Here is a 23,599-nt window from a genome sequence, read left to right on the forward strand (position 1 = left end):
CAGCAGCAGTCACCACAGCAGGAACACTGCTTGTGGCTGAACTTCAGGGAACACAAAAGGAAATGGAGTGCAAGCAGAGAGTAAGTGACCCAGAGTACCATCCATGGGTGGAGCCCCCAGGCTGGTTTAAGACCTGTTCCAGCGGGGCTGTTGAGAAATGGCTTATCTATTCCAGCATGAGGAGTGTGACCAAGAAAGGAACATTGCACAAAACAGTAAGACACGTCTCTCTGGTCACATGCCTTTAAGTCAGAGCTTGAAAACTGAGCATGCAAAGCAGCATTTTCCTGGCAAGCACAAGTCATCTGTTTCTGAAGGACTCGGGGTTGTTTTTTAGTAGAAGCTGAGGCCTCCAGACTTTGACAATAAGATCTAGCAATACTTGAGAGACAAAACCCCAAGGCCAGGAAACTCTTAACCCCTCTGTTGAAGCAACAAGCTTGCCAGACAACATCATGGAGCTACCCTGACATGTCAGTTTTACTGGTCTTGTTAAAGATGATGAGTGTGGCACTGGAAAACAGGAGCTGAATTGCCTGCAGGGTTATTTCTAGGAGCACACCGCTGAAGAGAAGTAGTCTTAAAGGGCAGGAGAAACGCACAAAACTGTAAACGTGTTAGCTGCAAAAACCTATCCTGTCTGCATCCCTCATCACTGCAATGTCACACTGGGATGGGATAGGAAACAAAGCAGATTCTTTGCCAGGTATTTGGAGGAGTAAATACAGCTGTACCTGAGCTCGGCATGTAACGTTAAATATCTGGTTAATGGAAAGCCATGTGAGCCAATACCATGGACCTCACAAAACTGCCAGTTTCTAAGACCTGTAGTGAGACCTCAGTTCTCAGTAAATTCAGAGATTAGATGCTAACTATGGCCCCATGCATTTATTGAATTTTCTTTGAGCAAACAGGTATGTATTATTTTTCGGAGCTGTGGCATAGAGCCCAGAGTGTGAGACTTGCAAGTCCTCCAGCTGTGCAGCACTCTCTGGCTGCGCCCGCACCCATTTCTCTTTCTCAGTGAAAGCCTACGTGACCAGGAGAGCTGGGTGGGGTGGGGGTGGTTTGGTTTTATTTTAATTAGGCACAGCGCTCAAGCTCTTCGAGAGAAACAAAGGCAGCTCTTTGTGCAAAAAGGACAGAATCACTGGCTAAGGAGATGGCCTTTCGGCAACATTCGACTTAAGCAGCAGAAGCATACCCGTACACTGAAACACCAAAATGGACTGCAGAGCCTGCAGCTAAGCCTTTGGTTCGAAGAACCAGAGTACTCGAAAGAAAATTCAAAGACCTGCAAAGCTTCTGTTGTGCTGGGGGAGCAAACAGTGGAATTGAGATGGGCTGTAAAGCTCAGAGACTAATCTGACACAACATATTTTCTTAAGGAAGTAAAAATAAATGAGCAATTAAAGTAACCTTTGCAGAAGAACAGGAAGAAGCAGATGAGCTTTTATCAGATTGTTTAGGTTTGTGCCATTTCACATTATATAGGAGTCTGAAACAAGCATTTGTTCTCAAAGGTAGAGCAAGCTGAACAATCTTAACTTCAGATTTAAAGGACGAAGACAGTAAAGCCACTTTGCATAAAGATTCTGTTTCCCAGGAAGAATTAGGTAGAAAAGAAATCAGTTGGACCAACAGGCTCAGCTAAAAGACAAGAAGTGTGTTTGGGAAAGTGATGATTTATTTTTCTCTCCTTCATTTAACTCACGATGAAGTGGATTATCACTCTCAAGCCAATCATAAGGCAAAAAAAAAATATAACAGACTCCCACAGTCCCATTTGTAGAGTCGATTACATTAAGACTTCAAAACCAGAAGACTGATGGTAAGCATTTATATGTATCCCACCTTCTAAGAAATCTCTTTGTTTTCTCAGCAGGGCTGCCATACAGGTCAAACACCATACTCTGGGACTTTTACAATCCATAGCAAAGTTATTAATTAAGGGTTCAATACTAGCTTCAATCAAAGGCACGAGGCCAAAGCAACGTAGGGCCCCGGTAGTCTCCCTGAATTTATCTTTTTTTTTTTTTTTTCTTTTTCAATATCCAGTTTGAAGCCTCCAGCTTTTAGCCAAAGCTCAGCTCCTCAGTAACACGAACCCACTCCACAAACAAAACCACTGAAGGTGTTTCCTCCCACATTTCAACAGCATTTTCCTTCTTCGCTGTTATGTCAAAGAAAACAAAAGTCTTAGGAGCAAATCCGTTGTGCAGACAAAGGCTACGGTTACTGGATTCCACTGCATACAAGTGATAAACTAATTTCCCGAGTTACTGGTGTCATGTGAACTGGAGGAACATTAACATTCTGCACAAACTTAGCATGACTTGCAAATCCCAGGGTCCCTCTGATGACAGAAAAAGGTGCATTTAAATAATTTGTAGTATTCTCCATTTCCATAAGCCATCATTAGTAAATGGAATGATAAATATTCTTTAAGAGACTTCAATAGTGGTCCCAAGGGTAACTTCTGACTCCAGCAAAGAGAACTGATCAGCATACAACAAATAAAGATGCATCTTAATTTACAAATCAAAGGTTACAAATAATATAAAATACACATACCCCCCTCAGCCACTGGAAAATTAACCATTACAGTCAGATTTAATTAGTTCCATTTCACAGCCCTAGATGTAGAGGGGCTCAGTCACTACCACGTACCTGCGTACTTCCCACTGCCCCCATTAATTGGAGGGGAAATGACATTTTGATGAGAACAACTTCTTTAGGAAATATGAAAAAGCACATTTTCGAGAACTTATCTGTAAATACAGGACTGTCCAAGTAGCTACAAAACCAAAAGGAAAAGCACTACAGAAAGTTGATTTCCAAATTCATAGTTTAAAATCTATTTGCACATAAAAATGAAAGATCCCAGGGTTCCCGTAAGACTCTTGGAAAAAAAAAACAAAACCACTGGGTCTGCATTGTTGTCAAGCAACTGAACAGATTCACTAATTCAGCTGGGACCAGGAATTGTTGTAATATATTTAGACTGTCTGCTTTTAATACTACTAATGAAAATGCTTCTATCCAAAGTACTCCTAAGTAAAAAAAGAAAAAATGACAAGTTCTCCACAGTCCAAAAAATGAACTTTGCTGTACAGTTGTAAGCTTGTTTTGAATCAACAAACACCTTACAATGCAGTATTTGGACAGGAAGGGACGGAATGAGGCTGACTTAGAATTATACCTAATGTGCTCGCAAGCCTTCCCAGTGCCCAACCTCAAAAAAGCAGCTTTCAGTCAGAATACCTGAGACTAACTGATGCAAATAACATATAAAATGCATGTGTAGTTTCACTTACATTTCACATTATCTCCTGCATTCCTGCAGATAAGTTAAAAAGCTGCAATACCTCTACAAAATTATATACCACTGAGCCAAACCAGCAGCAAATTCTTTTCCATCATTCATTTCAGCCACAGCTTGAACAGATTGTTCAAAGTGCTCTAAAAAACTAAGACACTGTACAACAGAGGCTTTGCTGCCACTTCCTTCTCCTAACACGATGCAGCATAGCTCCATAGTTTGGAATGAGATCAGAGTATCAGTAGCAATACTGACAGCTTTGCTTCTACCTCAGATATTACAGTTCTTCGTTTATTCCACTTACCACCTGAAACACTATACATTCCTATGAAGGAATGGCACCGTAACCAAGTGTTTCAGTGAATCCAGAATAAACCAGAAACCTGTAGGCTTATTCCTTCTCTCCAGGGACAATCCTGTGCAGTTAGACAACTTGCTGCATTCCTGATATTTAATGAGCATTTAGTAAGACTGACATAAGTGAGTTCTGGTTCACCAGAGCCCAGTGAATGTTGTGGTCCACACTACATATTGATTCTCTGAACCTCATCGTCAATACCAGGAAAACCAGCTTAGTATGGCACAGTTTGTCCATCCCAGAACGAGGGATTAGATTTAAGACTGACAGGACTTCTCCAAACCAGAGATGCTTTCCCAAAGGTTTTTTTGTTTTGTTTTGTTTTAAGCCAAAAAAGGTGCAATACAGCATCTCTCCTCAAACCCTGAAAAATAAAGTGACTTGAAGATATAAAAATGCCACCATTGGAAGGTCTACTGACACCCAGTCTATGCTGGCACCCAGATAGGGAGTGGATGAGCTTCTGTGTTAAATACGTATTTGTCAAGGTTGATTAAGTCTATGTCATCTGAAAACAGCAGAAACATGTATTTGAGTGTTTCCCCAAGGAAGAAGCTCTCCATCTTATCTCGTGGCTCTGGATTACTGGGATTCTGGACGTTGTTAATGGAAGTATAACCGCCTGTAGGAACCTGTGCCAAAAACACAAACCAGAAATTTTGTATATTTCAAAAATCTAAAATTAATTATTTTCACTTCTTAACATACACACGCACTTGGAGAAAATAAGTGCTAAGAAACAGATCAGCGTGTTTTTAATTTCATACTTGTTTTTCATTTACATATAAAACATCAGTTATGCAAAAAATCTCATTGCATTTTAAAAGAAACCACAAGGATAAAACGAAGCAAAACGTCCACTTATGCTTACTTTAAAGAGGTATCACAAAGAACATCCCAGCGAAGTTTCGGGACAAATGTTACAGACAGTAACTAGTGCAAATTCTACATCAGAGTTGATCAAAGTACCATACCTATTCTCTTCAGAACAGACGTGAATATTTAATGACTGGCATCTAGGCCACACTTTTTGTAATGACTGGCATCTTTCACAGCATGTCAGAGTGGTATCTCCATGAGCACCATAGTCAGAATGAATACAAAACCCCCTCTATTAAAACATGAATGCCATTTTGTGGCAATTTTCTTTTTTTGGCAACTTCAACCAAAGGGTTCTTTCAATCCAGCCAGGTCCTTCTCAGCTTTTAAATTCTACAAAAGATCACAGTAGTGATTCCAACATCTTCCAAGAAGACAGAGAGACACCTTAGTAGTCTGCATACAGCTTCTGCATTTTACTTTTTAATCAATGCAATACAAGTCGTTTCCCTGAATGTACTAAGTAGTGTTTCTCAAACGGTAAGGCACTGCCTGAACTGAATTTTTCTGTGTGTTCTTATGAATTTCCCCACAGGTATTTGATGACTCTTGAAAGATAGTAGGTTTCCAAAGTTCTTGTTAGATAGTAAGTGAGCGAATACAGGCCTGACAGAACAAGGTAATTATAGGCTGACCTTACCCGTGTGTATTTATTGAAGTTCTGCAAGATTTCCCAGCCCCAGTCTTGGTACTTCTTATCACCGGTGAATCTGTACATATAAAAAAGGCTTTCCACAGTTTCTGGTCGCAGTAAGTTGTGCCTGTCTGCAGGCTGCAAGAGAAAAAAAAGGCAAGAATAATTCAGACGGAATTTCCTCAAGGACACATGCAGGAAGAAAAATAGCGATTCCCATCTCCATCTACCCCAAAGAGTTTATTATGCATAACTCAGCTTCTAAATACGCTACAGGGGCAATTAAAAACGAAGGTTAGGGTACACTTAGAAAGAAAGACAGCAAAAGAACAAGCTGCTCCACAACAAAGCACATCACCAATATCCAGCAGAATAGAGAAACAGAAGAATCATCCAATTACAGTTCAGGCCAGCTAGCTGTTCACCTTGATTTCCACATCTTTGTGGCCCTTTTGTGCATGAAGATTGAAGTGTACGATCTCCGGACTCAGGCCTGTCTCTACTTGAGCATACATCTGGTAACAGGTTTCTATAAGGGCTTCAGCCAATTTCATATGATCAGCAGTCAATCCATTGTGAGCTCCCAGCGCCAAAGTACCAGGCAAGAAGCAAACCAAGTGATCCTGCAAGGCAAGACTACTATTACTGGGGGAAAATTACATAACAAGCAGGTATTTGTGTGTGTGTGTATGTGCCTCCCTGTGTCCCTACCTATATGTCTTCTTCCACCAACCACCACCACCACCACTCCGCCTTCTTTCTCTTCTTCAAAATATGTTTCAGGTACTAAGAATTTGAGGATAACTTTTTAACAATCTTATTACAGAGACACCACTAATTTGGAAAATGTACAAGACTCTGTTCTTTTATGTCAAGTTTCTGATTAAAAAAAAAAAAACAACCAAGGTCTCAGGTCAGGGCAAGGGGGAAGAGATTGTCTTTTGGTTTACCAGAAGTGTACATTTCGTAACAACTCATGAAGGGGAGCGGGCAGCACCACCTCAAGGATTCTCAATAGAGACACCTAAAGGGACAACATATGGGGACAAACTGATCATCTGAATTTAATTTTAATCTTAACATGGAACAGAGATAGGAGTCAGCCACACAAAACAAAGCTTTGGAGAAGCAGGAGAGGTCAGCTGAAGGAGATTTTCATCCTTCTGAAATAATCACCTTAGCATTATTGTAAGAGAGCCAACTGACACAACTGGAAAACACAGATAAGCTTTCAAGCATACTTCTGCCTGAAAGCTTCCCCCTTTCCTGCAACTTTGTTATCTGGGGTAACGAAAACCTATTACCCCTCACATCTATAGAGCACCAAAGATGCAAAAGCACCATTTTTCTAGAGCCCAGGATGCAGCAGGCTCCCATTCCCACCACTAGCTCTCCTAGACTTCCTCTCTTATTTACAGCCAGCTGAACGCCATGGATACCAGGCACCTTGAACAAAACATCTTTGGCTCTTTGTGTATGTATGGAAGACGGGCACCTGAGATGATGGTATGACAAAGCAAGACAAAGCAGCAGCAATGAAGGGCCTGCAGGGACACTTCTTTCTTAGCTTTTACTTGCTACAACAGTTTGTTCAAAGGATAAGAGTGGTATTACTACAAGAACTGTGCAACATTCATAAACAATCAAGATTAATTTAGTTAAATTTCCAAGAAAGCTCAATCATCAAAGTCAGTTGAAGAACAGATCAGAAAACACATTGTATAAAATGCCCCAAACTCATATCCAGAAAAATTAAATTAGCAATACAACACTGACTGTCCTCCTTCAGGGGCTAATTCACCACTGATATTGTGAATGTAAGAATTACGGATTAATGTCACATATGGAATTTCAAATTATTCTTAGCATTCGGAATGAAAGCTCAGGTCTCATCACCCAAAAACATAGCAAAAACACTCTGGTGCACAAGCAGCACCCATATGGACCTTTAAAAACTTTGTCCAGTCCTAAAGGAAATGGTTGAAGGTGGTGAAGGTCAACATAGGCACAGGAGATGAACATCCCCCATTTTTCCAGTTGGCCAGGGTAAGATATCTGTCAAGTCTTTGACCCAATAATAATCGATTAAACACCACATCTGATTCCCTGGAACAGAAGTTTACCGACACATACAGAAACCTAAGCCAAATCTATCTGTCTGAATTCAATTCTGTCATATCTCAGGGTGGGGGAGCCCCCTCTACCCAAAACCCAGACTCCAGTCTCACTCACAGCAGGTTTGGAGACCCTTTGAGAAATTCAGATGCAAGAATCACAGAATGGTCAGGGCTGGAAGGGACCACTGGAGCTCACCCAGTCCAACCCCCTGCCAGACCAGGGTCACCTACAGCATGTTGCACAGGATGGCGTCCAGGGGGGTTTGGAACGTCTCTGATGTGGGAGACTCCCCCACCTCTCTGGACAGCCTGTGCCAGTGCTCTACCACCATCAAAGTAAAGAAGTCCCTCCTCAGGTTTAGATGGAACTTCCTACGTTCAAATTTGTGCCCATTCCCTCTTGTCCTGTCACTGGGCACCACTGAAAAAAAGACTGTTCCCATCCTCCTGGCACCCTCCCTTTAAGGATTTATAAGCATTAATAAGATCCCGCCTCAGTCTTCTTTTCTCTAGACTAAAAAGACCCAAGTCCCTCAGCCTTTCCTCATCAGAGATGTTCTAATCCCCTAATCATCTTCGTAGCCCTTTGCTGGACCCTCTCCAGCAGTTCCCTGTCCTTCTTGAACCGGGGAGCCCAGAACTGGACACAGTACTCCAGATATGGCCTCACCAGGGCAGAGCAGAGGGGGAGGATGACCTCCCTTGACCTGCTGGCCACACTCTTCTTGATGCACCCCAGGATGCCATTGGCCTTCTTGGCCACCAGGGCACATTGCTGGCTCATGGGCACCCTGTTGTCCACCAGGACTCCCAGGTCCCTTTCCACAGAGCTGCTCTCCAGCAGGTCAGCCCCCAACCTGTACAGATGCGTGGGGTTATTCCTCCCCAGATGCAGGACCCCACACTTCTCCTTGTTGAATTTCATAAGGTTTCTTTCTGCCCAACTCTCCAGCACATACTGAAAACCAGAACTGAACAGCTCAAAAATGCTACATCAAGTAACCGAACAAGTCAAAGAATTCAGGTATTGAAAAAGTATGCATAAGGCTATACATACATTAAAAATGTATGTGGGAGGGACTCTTTATCAGGGACTGGAGCGATGGGACAAAGGGGAACGGTTTTAAACTGGAAGAGGGGAGGTTTAGGTTAAATATCTGGAAGAAATTCTCTGAGGGTGGTGAGCCCCTGGCGTAGGTTGCCCAAAGAAGCTGTGGCTGCCCCGTCCCTGGAGGTGTTCAAGGCCAGGTTGTACAGGGCTTGGAGCAACCTGGGCTGGGGGGAGGTGTCCCTGTCCAGGGCAGGGGGGTGGGACTAGATGGTCTTTAATGTCCCTTCCAACCCAAACTATTCTATGATAATACACCACTCATCTTTAAAAAAAAAAAAAAAAAAAAAGTGCCCCACGCACACTTGCATGAGATACATAACTGAAACTGAAAGATCTTAAAATGCATGTTAAAGACTATGAATGCACAAGTTAAGAACATGGAGTTCAGGAAGTTAAGATCGATCGATTTTCCCTACAGTGAATAGCATACTGCTTTATTCACTAACCCTACATGTTGGAAAAGAAACAAATGTCATGAATTGACAGCACCCTCCAAAATTACTGGCTCGTTTTTGTAGACCCAGTAACATAACATTATGTCACCTGCTTCTTTTGATGGTAAGTCTGAAAAGCCAGGTATGCAAGTGTCCACATATATTTTTGAATTATGTAAAATAAATAATACATATAATAGGTACTGCCTCAACAGTTTCAGGCACTGGAAATTTCTGACAAAAATAATAAAAAAAAAAAAAAACAGAAAGAAAATTGGCTCCAGCACCAAAATGTTCAGTCTTACAGGAACATAAATGGATTTACTGGAGTAACTCAAATAGAAAGCTCTTGGTTTGCACTGGTGACTAGTATCTACAAACTAGTTACTCAGAACTGCCATCACACTGGCTATATACACAGTCTTGGCTATTTCAGGGGGTTTTTTTGTTTGTTTGGTTTTGTTGTTTGTTTTATTGGGGTTTTTTGTTGATTTTTTTTTTTCTTTAGAGGGGGGAAGGGGGAAAGACAGCATAGGAGCTTTGCATTTGCCTGTCCATATGTTTTGGGGTTTATTTTTTGGTGGTGGTTTTTCCATTTTCTTTTGTAGTTGTTTTTTTCAAATGTAGTTGTACTTCTTACCATCTTGGCACTGAAATGGCCATGAGCAAGCTCTCCTACAAAAGTAAGCTTCTTGGGTTGTGATGTCTGAAGAAGATGCTTTTTCACTCCTTCTATGGCTCTCATATAGTCTTCCAACAGTCTGTGAATTAAAATCATTCCCAGTTGGCTCACATACACACAGTAAGAAAACTAGCTGATGTTCAGTACAATCCTTTTGGAGACTATTAATAATTTCAGTCTAATGAACAATATTTAACCAAATGCGAAAACTGACAAAAATACCTCAGTCTCCATCAACTGGACATTAATTAATTATCGCTACCATGTAGCAATATTTGGTTTCCTATTCAAGTACTAAGGAAAACATACCCCCAGCTCTGTTTCTAGGCAGTAATGAGTTTTCTTTCAGGAATCCTTAGAAGTACAGTAATTCAAATAACAGCAAATCTAGGCTGGTAAGGACTTCTTGCAGGTCTCTACTTCAACCCTCTGCTCTGAAGCAGATTCAATTAGATCAGGTTGCCCGAGGGCTTATCTGAGCAATTTTTCAGTAATTCCATCCAAAGATGTGGTATTACCTCCATCCAAAGATGGAGATTCAATGACCTTGAGCAATCTCTTCCAATGTTTGACCTCTCTCATTGAGAAACATTGTTTCACAGCATTTAATTGGAAATCCCCTTGTTTCAATGTACTTTTAGGTGGAAAAAAAAACCTGTTGAATAATTCCTTTTTGAGGCTCACAAAATGTCATCATTTATGGTCCTAAAGACAATGGTTCTCCATTTACAGTGAGGTATGGCTTGGAAATAGCAGCGATGCAAACTCTTTGTAGAGATGCACCCGATCTGATATAAAGAAACGCCTCAGAGAGGCACTTGTCATTCTGTATGCATTAAACCCCTTGACATGAACAGGTCCAACATAACTAGCTTATAAGCAGAAAAAAACTGCTTGGATTTTTTGTCTTGTTTTACAGGAAACCTTCTTTTCCAACATCTCTAATTCCTCTGCTCCTTGCAAACATTCTCTTCCACTTAACCAGTGCAGAGAAGAGAAACATAAGAGATCTAAAGCAAAGTTTACACAAACATCAAACTTCAGTCTCTTCTTCTAAGGAAAGTTATTCCTTATGAAGTAAATCTCCCACCTCAAACATCTTGTAGGATTCACCTTTCCCTAACAAACCCAGAGAAAACGCAGACATCGATGGTGAAATGAAGTATCATCAGTATTTCAGAAGCATCTAATTATGCTCCTTATCTACTGCAAAGACTTAATTCTCTTCTGTCTGTAACACTCCTCACATCTGATGCGCTGAGGAAGCAAAGTTTTCTGAGGAGAAGTTTTGAGACTAGCCCTAACTCTCGTGCCGGTTTTACATCATGTTACCACAGCTCACTCTTGCTTGCCTAGCTTGCTTTTATTGCAGTGATATTGTCAGTGCACTCTTGGGCACGTACATTATTTTTCTTTAAGCAGCAAACTACCACAGAAAGTTTTACAGCTCACATAATTCTCTCATCGATATGAGAAGTGGAAAGAACTTACTCGTTTTCTTTTTTCCCACCCTGAATCCATTGCTTGAGCAAATACTCGTAGTAGCTGTCAGCTCTGGCTCCCAGAGTATAGACGCCCAAGTGAGTGAACTGCCCGCTATTGGTGTTTATGAACATAGGCACTAGTCCATCATTTTTCCCTGAGAGGGTGTGAACATGCTTCATCACCTCATCTACAGCTTTCTAAAAGAAAGAAAACAGCAAACATAAATTACAGGTATAAATGATGCACAAAACTGTGGTTACTAAGTTCAGGTCAATAACAAATACTTAACTATTCTTCCTCAAATGAGCAGCAGGGACATCAAGTTCAGCTCATGCATTATATTAAATACAGGACTTCAAACTTTCTGACCTTTAAAACTGATGTTCTGGGTACATTTAAGTACTCTGAAATAATTATAACTATTTCCTTTCCTTCAATTAAGCCCACTCAAAAGCCGGTTCTATGGCAGGGGACCATGAGCTGACTTACATTTGCAAAGTAGAAGTCCAGCAAAAATAACAGCTACACAAATCATGCAATAGCTAAAACTTCTTTATTTAACCGCACTCTCCAAAACTTCAGCTGTGGGTTCAGTTTAAAACAATAAAACAGCATCACCAAACAAAAAGAAGAGTGGAAAATACTTTTTTCTCTGGAATTATTTTTATTTCAACTAACCTTTCCTTATGCCATGACCTGCTGTCAGACCCTTATCAAGCGAGTCACATTTCAGTTCCTTGGATGGCAACATCAAGGTTTTGTTCTTTGCATTTAGATAATGGCATCAAGAAACCACACACAGCATTCTAACAACGTAAAGCAAGGCACAGTTTCACAGTCCCCTGATTAGCTTAATGTTTTTTCAAAATCTGATAATAGCATCAAACAATTTTTGTTTGACGCTATTATGAGATTTTGAAAAAATTTATTAATGATAAAAACTGGGGGTGCTGGGGGAGAGTGGGGGCGGTGTTTGGTTTGGTTGTGGTGTGGTTTGGTTTAGCTGTTTGTTTGGTGTTTTTTTTGAAACCAAAAGCTGTTTCTGAGGGAGAGAAATAATTACTCACCTTCACTACTGCTTTTTGGTTTTTAAGAAAATAATTGGAATTACTTTGTTTCTTTTCCTTCCCTCATCTAGAGTTTCACAACTCGTGTAACGTGACTTAGAGACTAGAGAGACCACACATATTGATGGAGAGTCTGTGGTGGTGCTGTAGAGAGGTGGAAAAAGAGAAAAACATCGGCTGAGTGTGCCATACCTGGAATTTCTCATCTCCAGTGAGACGAGAGAGCTCCCTAAACTCCAGCTGAATACTGGTCACCTCTGCCACAGTGCTGTCAGATGTCCAACGAGGTGGATGTGCAGTGCCCCGGCCAATGTTGACATCAGAATACGGTATCTTGGAGGGGGTCTTGAATGCTGGCATAAGCCTGTTGCCAATGTCTTTCTAAAGAAAACCCAAGAGCAGAGGACAAAACAACAGACAAAACAAAAAATAAACATATACACACGTGCACAGCCCTTTAAATTTTCTTTCACCAAGCAGACAGAAAAAGAGAATAGTTTTAGCTTAGTTTTAGATGCTGCAAGAAAGCTAAGGGTCATGGATCTATATATAATAATGAGTACAAGTTTCTACTTTGTTCCTAGTACTGTATGCCTCACTAGAGTCTGTAGTCCCTATGCAACATGATGTAATTCTGAAGTCATTAACTGCATCTAGCTAATCTACAGCGGTGGCTGATGCTGTTAAGACACATAGAACAGGCGATAAAAGACAACTATTACTCTTTGCCAACCATTTATTTCCTCTTTTTTTTCATGAACTTTATTATGGTTAGCTCTTCGTCAACAAAGGAACAGAAATATAGGAATACCTGATAAAACCCAGCAGGACTCTGAGGTTATCCACAGAGCAAACAAAGGCACTGGCTTAAAAGATTAATGGTAAATCCCTTTCCCACCACTTTAAGTATGGAACTGTTAAAAAGCATCAACATTTAACTCTCTGATGGATCTTCCCTCAACTTTGTTCAATATGGAATACATAATCCAGGTTCATTTGTAAGACCAGTCACTCACAGCTTTTTCCAGGAAGAGGCTATCTCCGGAGAGATGGTAGGTGCTCAGCAAGCCCCCCAGGATACGAATAGTGCTCTCAAAGAGGTTCACATCCACATTTTTATCAAATACTAAATTGTTTGCTACCCATTTTCTTGCTTCTTCAAACTCTGCAAAGTATAAAACGCATTTCAGCTACGAACTTCTGGCATATTCCAACAACTAGACTAGAGACATTAGTACTCCATATGTCCACAACAGTTACTTACATCTGTCTACAGAGGTCATAATTTTAGGTGGAAAACTAAAGTGAAGAGCATATGCTGGGAGAAGTTTGACTACCATTGGCTTAATTCTTATTCAGCATGCACCACAGATACATGCACACAGAAATACCCAGCAAAACAGTAAGCTCCTAATAGTCTAAAAAAAGGAAGAAATTGAGGAATTCTTTATTAAAATAGTCCAGAAATTGAGATCTTCTGAGGCCACCCATTTCTATTTGACTTGTCAGATAATTAGTTACGCTTCCACAAGAGCCTTCTGAACTTTTTAATTAAATCTTTTTAAACCAAAGCTGTTATCTACCAAGAAAACGGATAAGGTTTTCAGTTAACAGTCAGTAGTCTAGCAGTACCCTGAGGAGGCTGCCCCCACTTCAGCACTTAACCCATAAAATCCCAACAGTCCACAATTTCTTCCCCAGAAACAAAAATGGTTGTTTATTTATACTAATGCAAAAGGAATGTAAAAAAAGCCATTTTAGATTCACCAGTCATCTTATCAGCAGCATCACTCAATGATTGCTTTTGCACAGGGTCTGACTCCATGGTGCATGTATGTTAGCTCAGCCTTCCGTTAGAGGCATGAGCCGACTTGAATTATCTCACACCTTCCAGAAACTCCTGCTTGTGAGCAGGCACAGAAGAACAACCAGTTTCCCAGAAATGGAAGGTATTCCACACAAGACTAAAGCAAAAGGACGTTTCCATGTCCTCACGAGAAAAAACATCTCGGACGTTGGGTAAATACCGGATGTTGGGTAGACTGAGAAGAAAACCAGAAAAATCTCTGCTGTCGGATTTTAGCACTATCTAGCAGTACAATAGAAAAGGTAAGGTCCTCTTTCACAGAAGCCTTAGCATTCATCAGCTTGTAAAAAAGACTGGCAACCTCAAACAGAGCTTTCATTTATGTAACATTTGATCTTCAGAAGAAACCCCAGGACCTTTCTAAGTGAATCAGCAAAAGAACTGCTATAAAACATGAAGAAGCCTTCACCAAGAACCCATTTTCAACACATCTAAATTACTAATAATGTACTTTAAAAGCTCTATGCACTTCATAATTAATTTTTTATGAAAAAATGCGCAGCATGTCAACTTGATGAAACTTCAAAATAACCTGCTCAGGCCTAAAGCTGCAAACACATGATATGGAGTTTTTGGTCTGACAGTGTTTGATGGTTCTGTCTCTTCTACCTTTGAAGTTTGTGTTAAATACTGACTGTTTATTGTCCCCTTACTAGCAGCTCTGTTCTTCCTATCTTGACACCAAAAAAAGCACGATTGCTAAATTTTTACAAAAACTATCTACCAAGGTTAAATAGATACAGTTCCAGAAATTCTTAAATACCACTAAAAAAAACCCTGCATCACAAAAAAAAAACCACAAACCCAACAAAATACACCACAAAAACAAAAAACAACCACCCCAAACTCCGAAATACTGATTAAGCAAGTTTTTTTTTTCAACAGAATTGCAGAATTTTTGGCTTAGTTTTGGTTAGCCTGGAGCTTTCAGGCTAACTACTCAAATCTGATGGGTAGAAAGCCTACAGTGGCTATATAACGGCACAAAGATAGCACTCGGGTTTTAGTACAGAAACAAAAGTCAGGAGGCTTATTAATATGTTCCTCAGTTTCTAGCAGATATACCCACTGTTATATGTAACAGCAGAGTATTTTTTTCCAGTTTAAAATTCTATTCCAAGAAAAATGGTGTCTTTTAATATGAGTTGTGGGGGGGGGTATATTTATTTTTATACATATAACTTTTATATATATGCGTATTTGCCCTCACATGAAAACTACTCGTTGGCCACACGTAGTAAATGCTCCCCTCAAAGAACTCTGAACATGTACTGCCTGAATAGAAAATAAGGAATTATTTTAGAGGGAAAAAACAGCAGAGGAAAGAAAATTACCTTCTTTTAAACCTAAAATCCACATGGTATCCAAGGCATCAATTAAGGTAAGTCCAAGTCCAAACCACTCGCTGTAGGACTTGGACAAAGGCTTCAGCTCATCATGGCCCCAGGCAAAATCCTTGTATCCTTTCCATGCATGGCGGAATGCTTCTATCACAGCTGTCTGACGTTCATTTATGGGCACTGCGAAAGGAAACAGCACCTTGCTCAAGACTTCTGCAGGGGAGTTATGCAGCTATAGCAAACACCATTTTGCTGCATTCTACCCAAAATAAACTTTCTTCCAAGCTAAATGATCAGTGTAATGGAAAAACCATCCTCAGATTATTCTTTTCAGTACAGCCTTTCCTCTGCGGAATAATCAGTCAGTGTTTCTGGACAGCAACTCAGCCAGGTGGAAACAGAGATCTCTCCCTGGCAAAAAAAAAGTCACTTCTGCAAATAAAACTTTAAAATAATCACACGCACAGCTGTTAGATGAGTATCACTAAAGCTCAAAGACCTGAAATCAGGAAATACCAGAATTAAGATTGCTCAAATCAACTGTAATTCAGCTGCTGAATACATACGCTTAACAACACAATCCTTGGCTAATTTACCACATACCATTTTTTTCTTCATCTTCCCCGTCTTATTCATTGCTTTCTGCTAAATTTAAAATCAGTTATACAAAATGATTTCTGTTGAACTTTTCATTTAATACAAAAAAGGAAGAAAATTTACATTTTCCCTCCTCACCAAAGCCTTGTCTTTCTCCATGGTTCTACTGAAATTTTCAAGCCCATTAGCTGAAACTTTGCAACGAGCTGCAAGGAGCAGCACATTTAACATGCACTCTGCAACCCACTGACATAGAGCCTGGCCATTACAGCCACAGCAAACAGTTTCCTGCCATGGCGTTGGACACATCAGGTAAGTTTTACTTATGCATCAGAATATTCTTTATTCAATACTGAAAACTGAGACTGAAATTCAATCAAAATTCTGAAGGCTAATAAGCACGAAGGCTGTCATGGTGGACACTGAAAGGCTTGGATGTTCTAGGCAAATAATCTTTCGTACACTTTCTGTTTCCTTTAATTAAAATAAATAAATAAAGTAGATGGGTGCGGGAAGGAATTGCACAACTTCAACCATAAAAGTGAACAGAAATAAAGCTATCATTAACTGTACTTTTACCTGGCTCCTTCTGGTCTTCAGCTTCCACAGATGAAGGTTTTTCTGGTTCCTTTATTTTACTAGATGGAGGTTCAGTGCTTTGGTCGGGTTCTATCACTGCTCCTCTCCAGCTGCAAATACAAGGGATCCTATTTAAGACTTAATTTGATCACAGTAAGTCATGCAAATGAATGAGACTTATCTCTGCATTTCCTTTTTCTCGCAATACTTTGATAAAACAGGAGTTGGATTTTGTATCAAGGATCGAAATAACTATGTTGTCCACTAGATAATTTTTCTGTCCAAAGAGAGTACTTTGCACCAGAGAAATTTTAATGGATTAAGAAACATATCTTACAGGCTTTTGGAATTTCATTAAATATCTTGGCAATGGAATTTAACAAAGAACTTCTAAAAATAATTAAACTACCTGAGAATGGTGTATTTAGGAGAAGTATTTTGTTATCTAACCAGTCTTCACTATGCTTTCATTGCTCTCCTAAGTTTTCCTGTTACCACCCATTTAACTCTATGAGTTAGAGCGTAAGCAGAAGCACAGGAATAAAAAACTTCAAGTCATTCTGAGAGATTTCAGGTAATACCAACAGCCAAAATGCTGATGCAGGCACAGCTCTGATGCTATGATCAGCTCAGCTATGTTGATGCTGAAAAGGACACAAACATATATATAAAAAAACAAGCTTAGTGTTCCGATTCTTAAGAACCTCTGCTGAACCTGTAGCTCTTCTCTATATCCAAGTTACCTCCCTTCAGTTATTCGCAAATCAAAATATTCCAATCAATAATATCTTAGGAAATAACTTTGTATAAATATAATCACAACAACATAAACCCTCTGTAAAAGACACTACTGTATTTGCATAAGGGGTCTTTGAACTGTACAATTAACCTTTTATAAGAAAGGAGTAAGCATATCTTGTACAGTTATATGTACACAACTACGTACATGTCTACAGCTTCTGCCAGTTCAGCTTGGGCTTACTGTGTTTCGTGGCATCACACCCCAACACTGACACTGGTATAACTTTCCACGTCTGGCCCAGGACAAAGACACTTGTGACAGTATTAGTGTATTGATACTGGTACATTAATATTTACTGCAAAACAAACAGCAGGAACCTGCAGACACAGAGAATTCTCCTGAGCATTAAGAGTGTCTAAGCGTATTAGAAATACAGACAGCCTTGTAGGGCTCCAAATCCTCTGCAGTTCTGTGATGCAAACAGTAAAAACAGAAAAGCTGCACATTCCCCAAAATTAAATAAATCGGCCTAGCAATATCAACAGCTGTCAGGGCAGACTTGAAAACAAATATATGCAAGGAAAGAAATCAACTTCAGACACAGACAACAAAAAGGCCCTTCCAATTTTCACTCCAACGTGCAACGGATCCTGGGGGGGAGCACTGTAATTTGCTGGAAACATTTCTACCTGATAATGGATTTCTCCGTTTTCTCTTCTTTATCAGCCTGGACCGGCTCTTCTACAACCCTGCTGGTATCATGTCGGGTCTTCAGCCTCACATCCCTCCGTGGTGCCTTGATCTGAAGATTTGAAGGACCACGCCGAACATGAGGAGGTTTTGGCGGCTTCTAAGAAAATAAAGGAAAAAAACCATGCTTGGAATGTTGCAGAGATGGTAAAATTTCAAACCATAAATCAACAGCCGTCCAGTGATAATCATAACTTCAGATAAATCTTATTTTGATATTGTATCAGCATGCAAGTTCTGCCCTGAATGAAAGGTATGCTACAGACCTTGGTTTTTTGTTTGCTTTAAACCTTTCTTAAAGTTATCCAGTTTTTAAGTTGACACTGATAAATTACTTTTAAACTACCTCTACTGCTACCAGATTTTAATTTAACACGAGGCACTGCCAAAGGACTGTAAAGATATTTGATTCCATTTTACTAGGCACAGCAAAAATTTATTAGAATTAGCAAAAAGCACACACAAAAAAAAACTTATACAATGCCACTGTTAAATAATACCAAGAATTACTCTACAGTAATGCAGGTACATTTGTGCACGATGAGGGAAAGATTTAATACAAAATTTTGTATTCATTAACTGGAAATCTGAGGTAAATACACGAAGAGCAACACATGCGTATGTACAGTAACCAGTATTCCTCTATTCTATTAATCCACAGTCAGTTCATGTTTTTTCCCTGTTGCATCCCCCACAAATGTAACCCTTCAAAACCTACTAACATCTGTTCTGTTTGCTGTTATTTTTCAAACTACCAGAAAAGTTACTCCAATTCAGCGTGACACTGACCATATCCTTCATCTCATATTCAGCCATGACTCTATTTAGGCTCCTCACAACAGCAAGACTGGTGTCCAGAGTACTCCAAGTCCAAACAAATTAATCACAGCAGGAAAGTAAAGCCTCAAGTAAGAGGTCACTAGGACCTAAAGTCCTGGCACTCCTAGGTGTATCAGTGATTAAGAAATAGTATACTGAACACTTAAATAAAAAAGGTAAAGCCAAGAAATACTATAGCAAAGCCCTTCCTGAGGAGAGCATTCCACCCAGAGCAGACTTCTATTGCAAGTTTTAACTCCTTTCTCCTCAACAACTGTTGCAACCAAGCACTATTTGCAGCTTTCACAAACTCTTTGGTAGCTTATAAAACTCATTTCTTCTCATAGTACCTGCGGTGAAAGCTCTGGGTCATCTCCAAGGTTGGCATCTGCTTTTTGGGGTGCTGGTAGTACAGCTGGATTTGCCAGCTTTAATCCAGGAATTTCTGCTTCTGTTCTCTGATCATCCAATGATTTGTTTGTTAGACCTAGACACACAAAACTCCTCAGCACAAGGAATCAACAGTTTAGGATCCAGCTAGAAATTTATAACAGTTTGCTGCATTCATATACTAGATGCATCTCCAAAAAGTGTTTCCATTCACAAAACACTGATAAACACACACTAACTGTTAGACAGAAAGTGCCTTTTGGCATAAACACTCTCCCTAATATACAAAGTGGCTGCTAGAAGGAACATGCGATTTTAAAATTGCTATTATTTTAGCTTCTCCATACAGGCAGTAAGGTAATATCAAAGGTAAGAGTGCCTTCATATTGTAGAAAAGCTTGGAATTTCTAATTTGATGGACAATCAAAACCAAGAGAGGATTATCTTATTCAACTGTTTAGGTTTGGGTTACCAATATCTACATACAAACGTAATAAAAAAACTGACAGCCTCCAAATCTTGATCAACTAAACCAAAATGTTCCTCTAGTCAAGATAAATAAAAGGCATATGAAAAATATTTCTAATTAAGCAGAAACAAGTCATTGAAACACGTTCCATAAAATCACTTCAGAACTGCGCTTTAACGGACACACCCAGTCATTGTCAATAAAAATTAAAACTAGTTATAAGAATTACAACAATCTCTTAAATATAACACCAAATTCCAGTAATTCTGAGCTATACAGAACACATACTTTTCCACGGTTCCCCCATGCTTGTGTATGAAATGACTCCACAGACTGCCAAGAAGGCAAACAGGAAGAGAATTATGCTCCGCTGTAGTCGAGACAACTGCTTCCATTTCTTTAGGAGAGAAAATAAGTAAGAGGAAGAACATTTAGCATGGCATTAAGAGCCCACTCGGTCAAAAATAAACTCTTACCGGTTCTTTCAGAGCACGAAACACAGAACTGAGTAAGTTTAATTTTACCCTCTGTTTCCAACTGCAGACATCCATTGATTATTTTCTTTGAAGACAGAGAAAATAGAAACATAACATACAAGCATATGGCACAGCAAGCTCAGGGAAACATCAGAGCCACTTGCTGCAAGAACCTCGGAGACTGCCAAGTGCTGAGATTCCCAAAGAGATTCATAACCTTCACTGGCTGACCTGTGCATCTGCCCAGATGTCAGCTGGGAAATAAGCCAAAACCCTCTTTCCTCCCCTCTGGCTGGGGACGCAGAACACACATGCAAAATAAGAAACACAAGAAAGTGGTAGGAAAACTAAAAATGTTACTGCAGCAAAGAAGAAAGGCTCAAACAAGCTAAATACCAGTCATTGGACAAGAAAAGCCAGGCATCCTGCCTCTGACAAACACATGTGGAACTGTCACACAGAACAGGTCCTGCCACCACACATACAGTCACCAACCCACAGCAACATGAAAATTAAGTAAACCAACAGAACAACGAACAAGACAAAAGCACAATGTTTTCAAATTTAGTCCTGGGCAAAAACTATGTTTTTAAAACTGCAGTATATACAACAAGAATCACTAAAAGTCAGACAGCACATGCTATATTAGCCTGAGAGAGAAGCTTCCTCCATCTAGAGAGAGAGCAGTTGGAGTTAAACATTAACTGCTAAACTACCACTTCGCTAGTTTTCTAACAGTCCTACCAAAATTCACCAGAGCAGCATTTTGCTTCTAATTACTTGTTTGGGCATACAGAGAGGGCGCTTCAGTGCTAATGCTACACTTGGGAACAACCTGCAGTTTCCTACGAACCACTCTACGCCCCACAGCACTTCCCACAGTCCTCATCATCTTAATAACAACCAGCGGCTGCGAATGTTTCAGTAAAGAACTGTCAACGTGCTCACATCGCCAAGCCTCAGCACACAGTTCATGTTTTCTTCTCACACTGCTGACAGTAATCCTGTACACCCTTCCCTACGCACACTGCAAGGTGCTGATCCCACCCCTTCACCTTCCGCTCTACCTGCACAGCCAACCATATCGTCATCTCCCAATTGCAGAAAGATGCTCAAAACCCAGCAGCCCTGTGTTTCCTCAGGGTAGGACAGAAGAGGCATTGACTGTAGTGTCTTGGGATGGGTAGGAATGAGGCACAAGAACACATGAGGGCATTCGCCACCATATTACCGTTTTTTTCTTCTGACAAAGAATAAGGATAAAATGAAGGGTGAAACATCTTGTGCCCTGTCCCCACATTTCCCTATCTGTTAATAAGAGAGAAGCTGCCATACTGTATCCCTAAACAAATTCTTCACGTGCTTCATCTGTCCACCTGTAAAGCCTCTATAGGTGGCTATACCTCATCTCCTATCTGCAACAAGGGTTATCTTGTCCCTGTGACTCACACTTTCCCACCCCGCCTCTCCAGCTCAAGACTCCCACCCCCAGTAAAGCTGCCTGCTCACTCCCTATCCCCAAGCAGACACAAAGGTCACTTCCACACAGCTCTGCCAGAGACCCCTCTTCTCACACTCAACCTTCCCACAGAAAGCAGAACCGTTCCCTTTACTCTCCCGGGGCAGAGTACAGGGTTCCCCCTTCAAGCCCTAAACCAGGGGAAAGGCACTAAGACCAAATCTCACGCCCCTGCCCTCCTACCTAGAGAGAGCAAAGTGCTACCCCTAAAATGCCCAATAGCAGAGGTCAGGAGTCCCCTCAAACGCACATCGCATCCCCCCGCCCCAACTTTCATCACAAAATTAAGATATGACTTGGAGCACCCTCAAGCAGCCTGTGCTCCACAAACCCCTACCAGGTGGGGGAGCTGCCACCCGAACGCTGCCGAGAACGGAGCTCCCAACCCGGGGCCACCCCACCCCAAGGCCCAGGGCACCCCCATCGGCAAGGGCCCACAGCTTCGGCCCCCTCCCCAGCTCGGAACGGGGGGTGCCGAGCCCGGAACCCAACACACATTCCAGCCGCGCCCAGGCCCAGGGCCACCGCCCACTACCGGCCCAAGAGGGCTCTCTCATTGCCAGGTGCCCCCGCACACGGCTCGGGGGTAGCCCTCACTACCGTAGAGCTCCCCACCGGCTCCAGACCGGGTCCTTCGCTCACGGCCCGGAGTCCTCCGCGGCCCGGGTGCCCTCACGGCGCGGAGCCCGCCCTCACCCGCCAGCAGGAGCGCCGCCTCCAGGCCTTGCTGTTATTGTAGCCGCCGGCCCCCACCGCCTCCTCCGGACTGAGGGTGACGGAGATGAAGTCCCGTCGCGGCGGCGAGGCGGCGGCGGCAGCAGCTGAGTACATGGCGGCGCCTCAGGTCCCGCCGCCCTGCACGCCGGCCGCCATGATCCCGCGGCTCCCAGCACAGAGCGGGACGGAACGACCGCTTCCGGGTGCCGCTCTAGCCGGAGAGCACTTCCGGGACTCTATGGCGCCCCTAGCAGCAGCCGCGCCGCGCCTTAGCAACGGCGGCCGCAGGGCGCTGCAGCCCCGCCACGGGGAGCGGGAGCTCGTCCTCCGCACCGCGGGCGGGGAGGCGGTAGCCGCGGCCCTCACCGCCTCACGCAGCGTTGGTGCCGCGGGTGGGCCCGCGCCGCGCACCCGCAGCAGCCGCCGAGGGTGCCGTGGCAGGACAGAGCCCTCGGCATGGGCTTGTTCCGAGACCCAGCAGAGTCACCCCGGCACGGGCACCTCGGGGTGGGGGTGGTTCAGGGAGGAATTTCTGTCACTCTTTCCCCTTGCTGGCACTCGCTTTACCTATTCTCACCAGCAAAGGCATCGCCCAGCGAGGACTTAGTGGCCCCAATGGGAAATCACAGGAATTGTAGACTCATAGGTTTAGGTTGGAAAGGACCTTGAAGGTCATCGAGTTCCAGCCCCCCTGCCATAGGCAGGGACACCTCCCACCAGCCCAGGTTGCCCAAGGCCACATCCAGCCTGGCCTTGAACACCTCCAGGAATGGGGCCTCAGTAACCTCTCTGGGCAACCCGTCCAGTGCCTCACCACCCTCAAAGTGAAAAACTTCTTCTGAATGTTCAATCTGAACCTGCCCTCTTCCAGTTTGAAGTTGTTCCCCCTCGTCCTATCACTATATATTCCAGTAAAAAGTCCTCCTCCAGCTCTCCTGTAGGCCCCCTTTAGGGACTGGAAGGCCTCAATAAGATCTCCTTGGAGCCTTCTCCAGGCTGAACAGCCCAAGAACAGCCCATCATAGAAGGGTTTGGGTTGGAATGGACCTTAGAGACCATATAGTTGCACCTCCCTGCCCTGGGCAGGGACACCTCCCCCCAGCCCAGGTTGCTCCAAGCCCTGTCCAACCCGGCCTTGAACACCTCCAGGGATGGGGCAGCCACAGCTGCTCTGGGCAACCTGTGCCAGGGGCTCACCGCCCGCACAGTAAATGAGACTTACTGAGAGGCTGGGAGCACTCACTT

The 23,599-nt window shown here is 42.2% G+C and overlaps 1 protein-coding gene across 1 annotated transcript; it reads right to left on the reverse strand.

The window, feature by feature from the left end:
• Nucleotides 1–1,658: 1,658 nt before the first annotated feature.
• Nucleotides 1,659–22,511, reverse strand: MAN1B1 (mannosidase alpha class 1B member 1). The gene is made up of 13 exons (XM_082492649.1): nucleotides 22,334–22,511; nucleotides 19,931–20,039; nucleotides 19,134–19,270; nucleotides 17,904–18,064; nucleotides 16,473–16,582; nucleotides 15,291–15,476; nucleotides 13,106–13,254; nucleotides 12,282–12,470; nucleotides 11,029–11,219; nucleotides 9,496–9,616; nucleotides 5,619–5,816; nucleotides 5,200–5,331; nucleotides 1,659–4,312 (listed from the first exon to the last, which is right to left on the reverse strand). The coding sequence occupies exons 1-13, from the start codon at nucleotides 22,466–22,468 to the stop codon at nucleotides 4,109–4,111; spliced, it is 2,022 nt and encodes a 673-aa protein (XP_082348775.1). The 5' UTR covers nucleotides 22,469–22,511; the 3' UTR covers nucleotides 1,659–4,108.
• Between the last annotated feature and the right edge of the window lie 1,088 nt (nucleotides 22,512–23,599).

The sequence above is a fragment of the Vanellus vanellus genome (genome assembly GCF_965231255.1).
Source record: "Vanellus vanellus genome assembly, chromosome: 18".
In the NCBI taxonomy this organism is placed as follows: Eukaryota; Metazoa; Chordata; class Aves; order Charadriiformes; family Charadriidae; genus Vanellus; species Vanellus vanellus.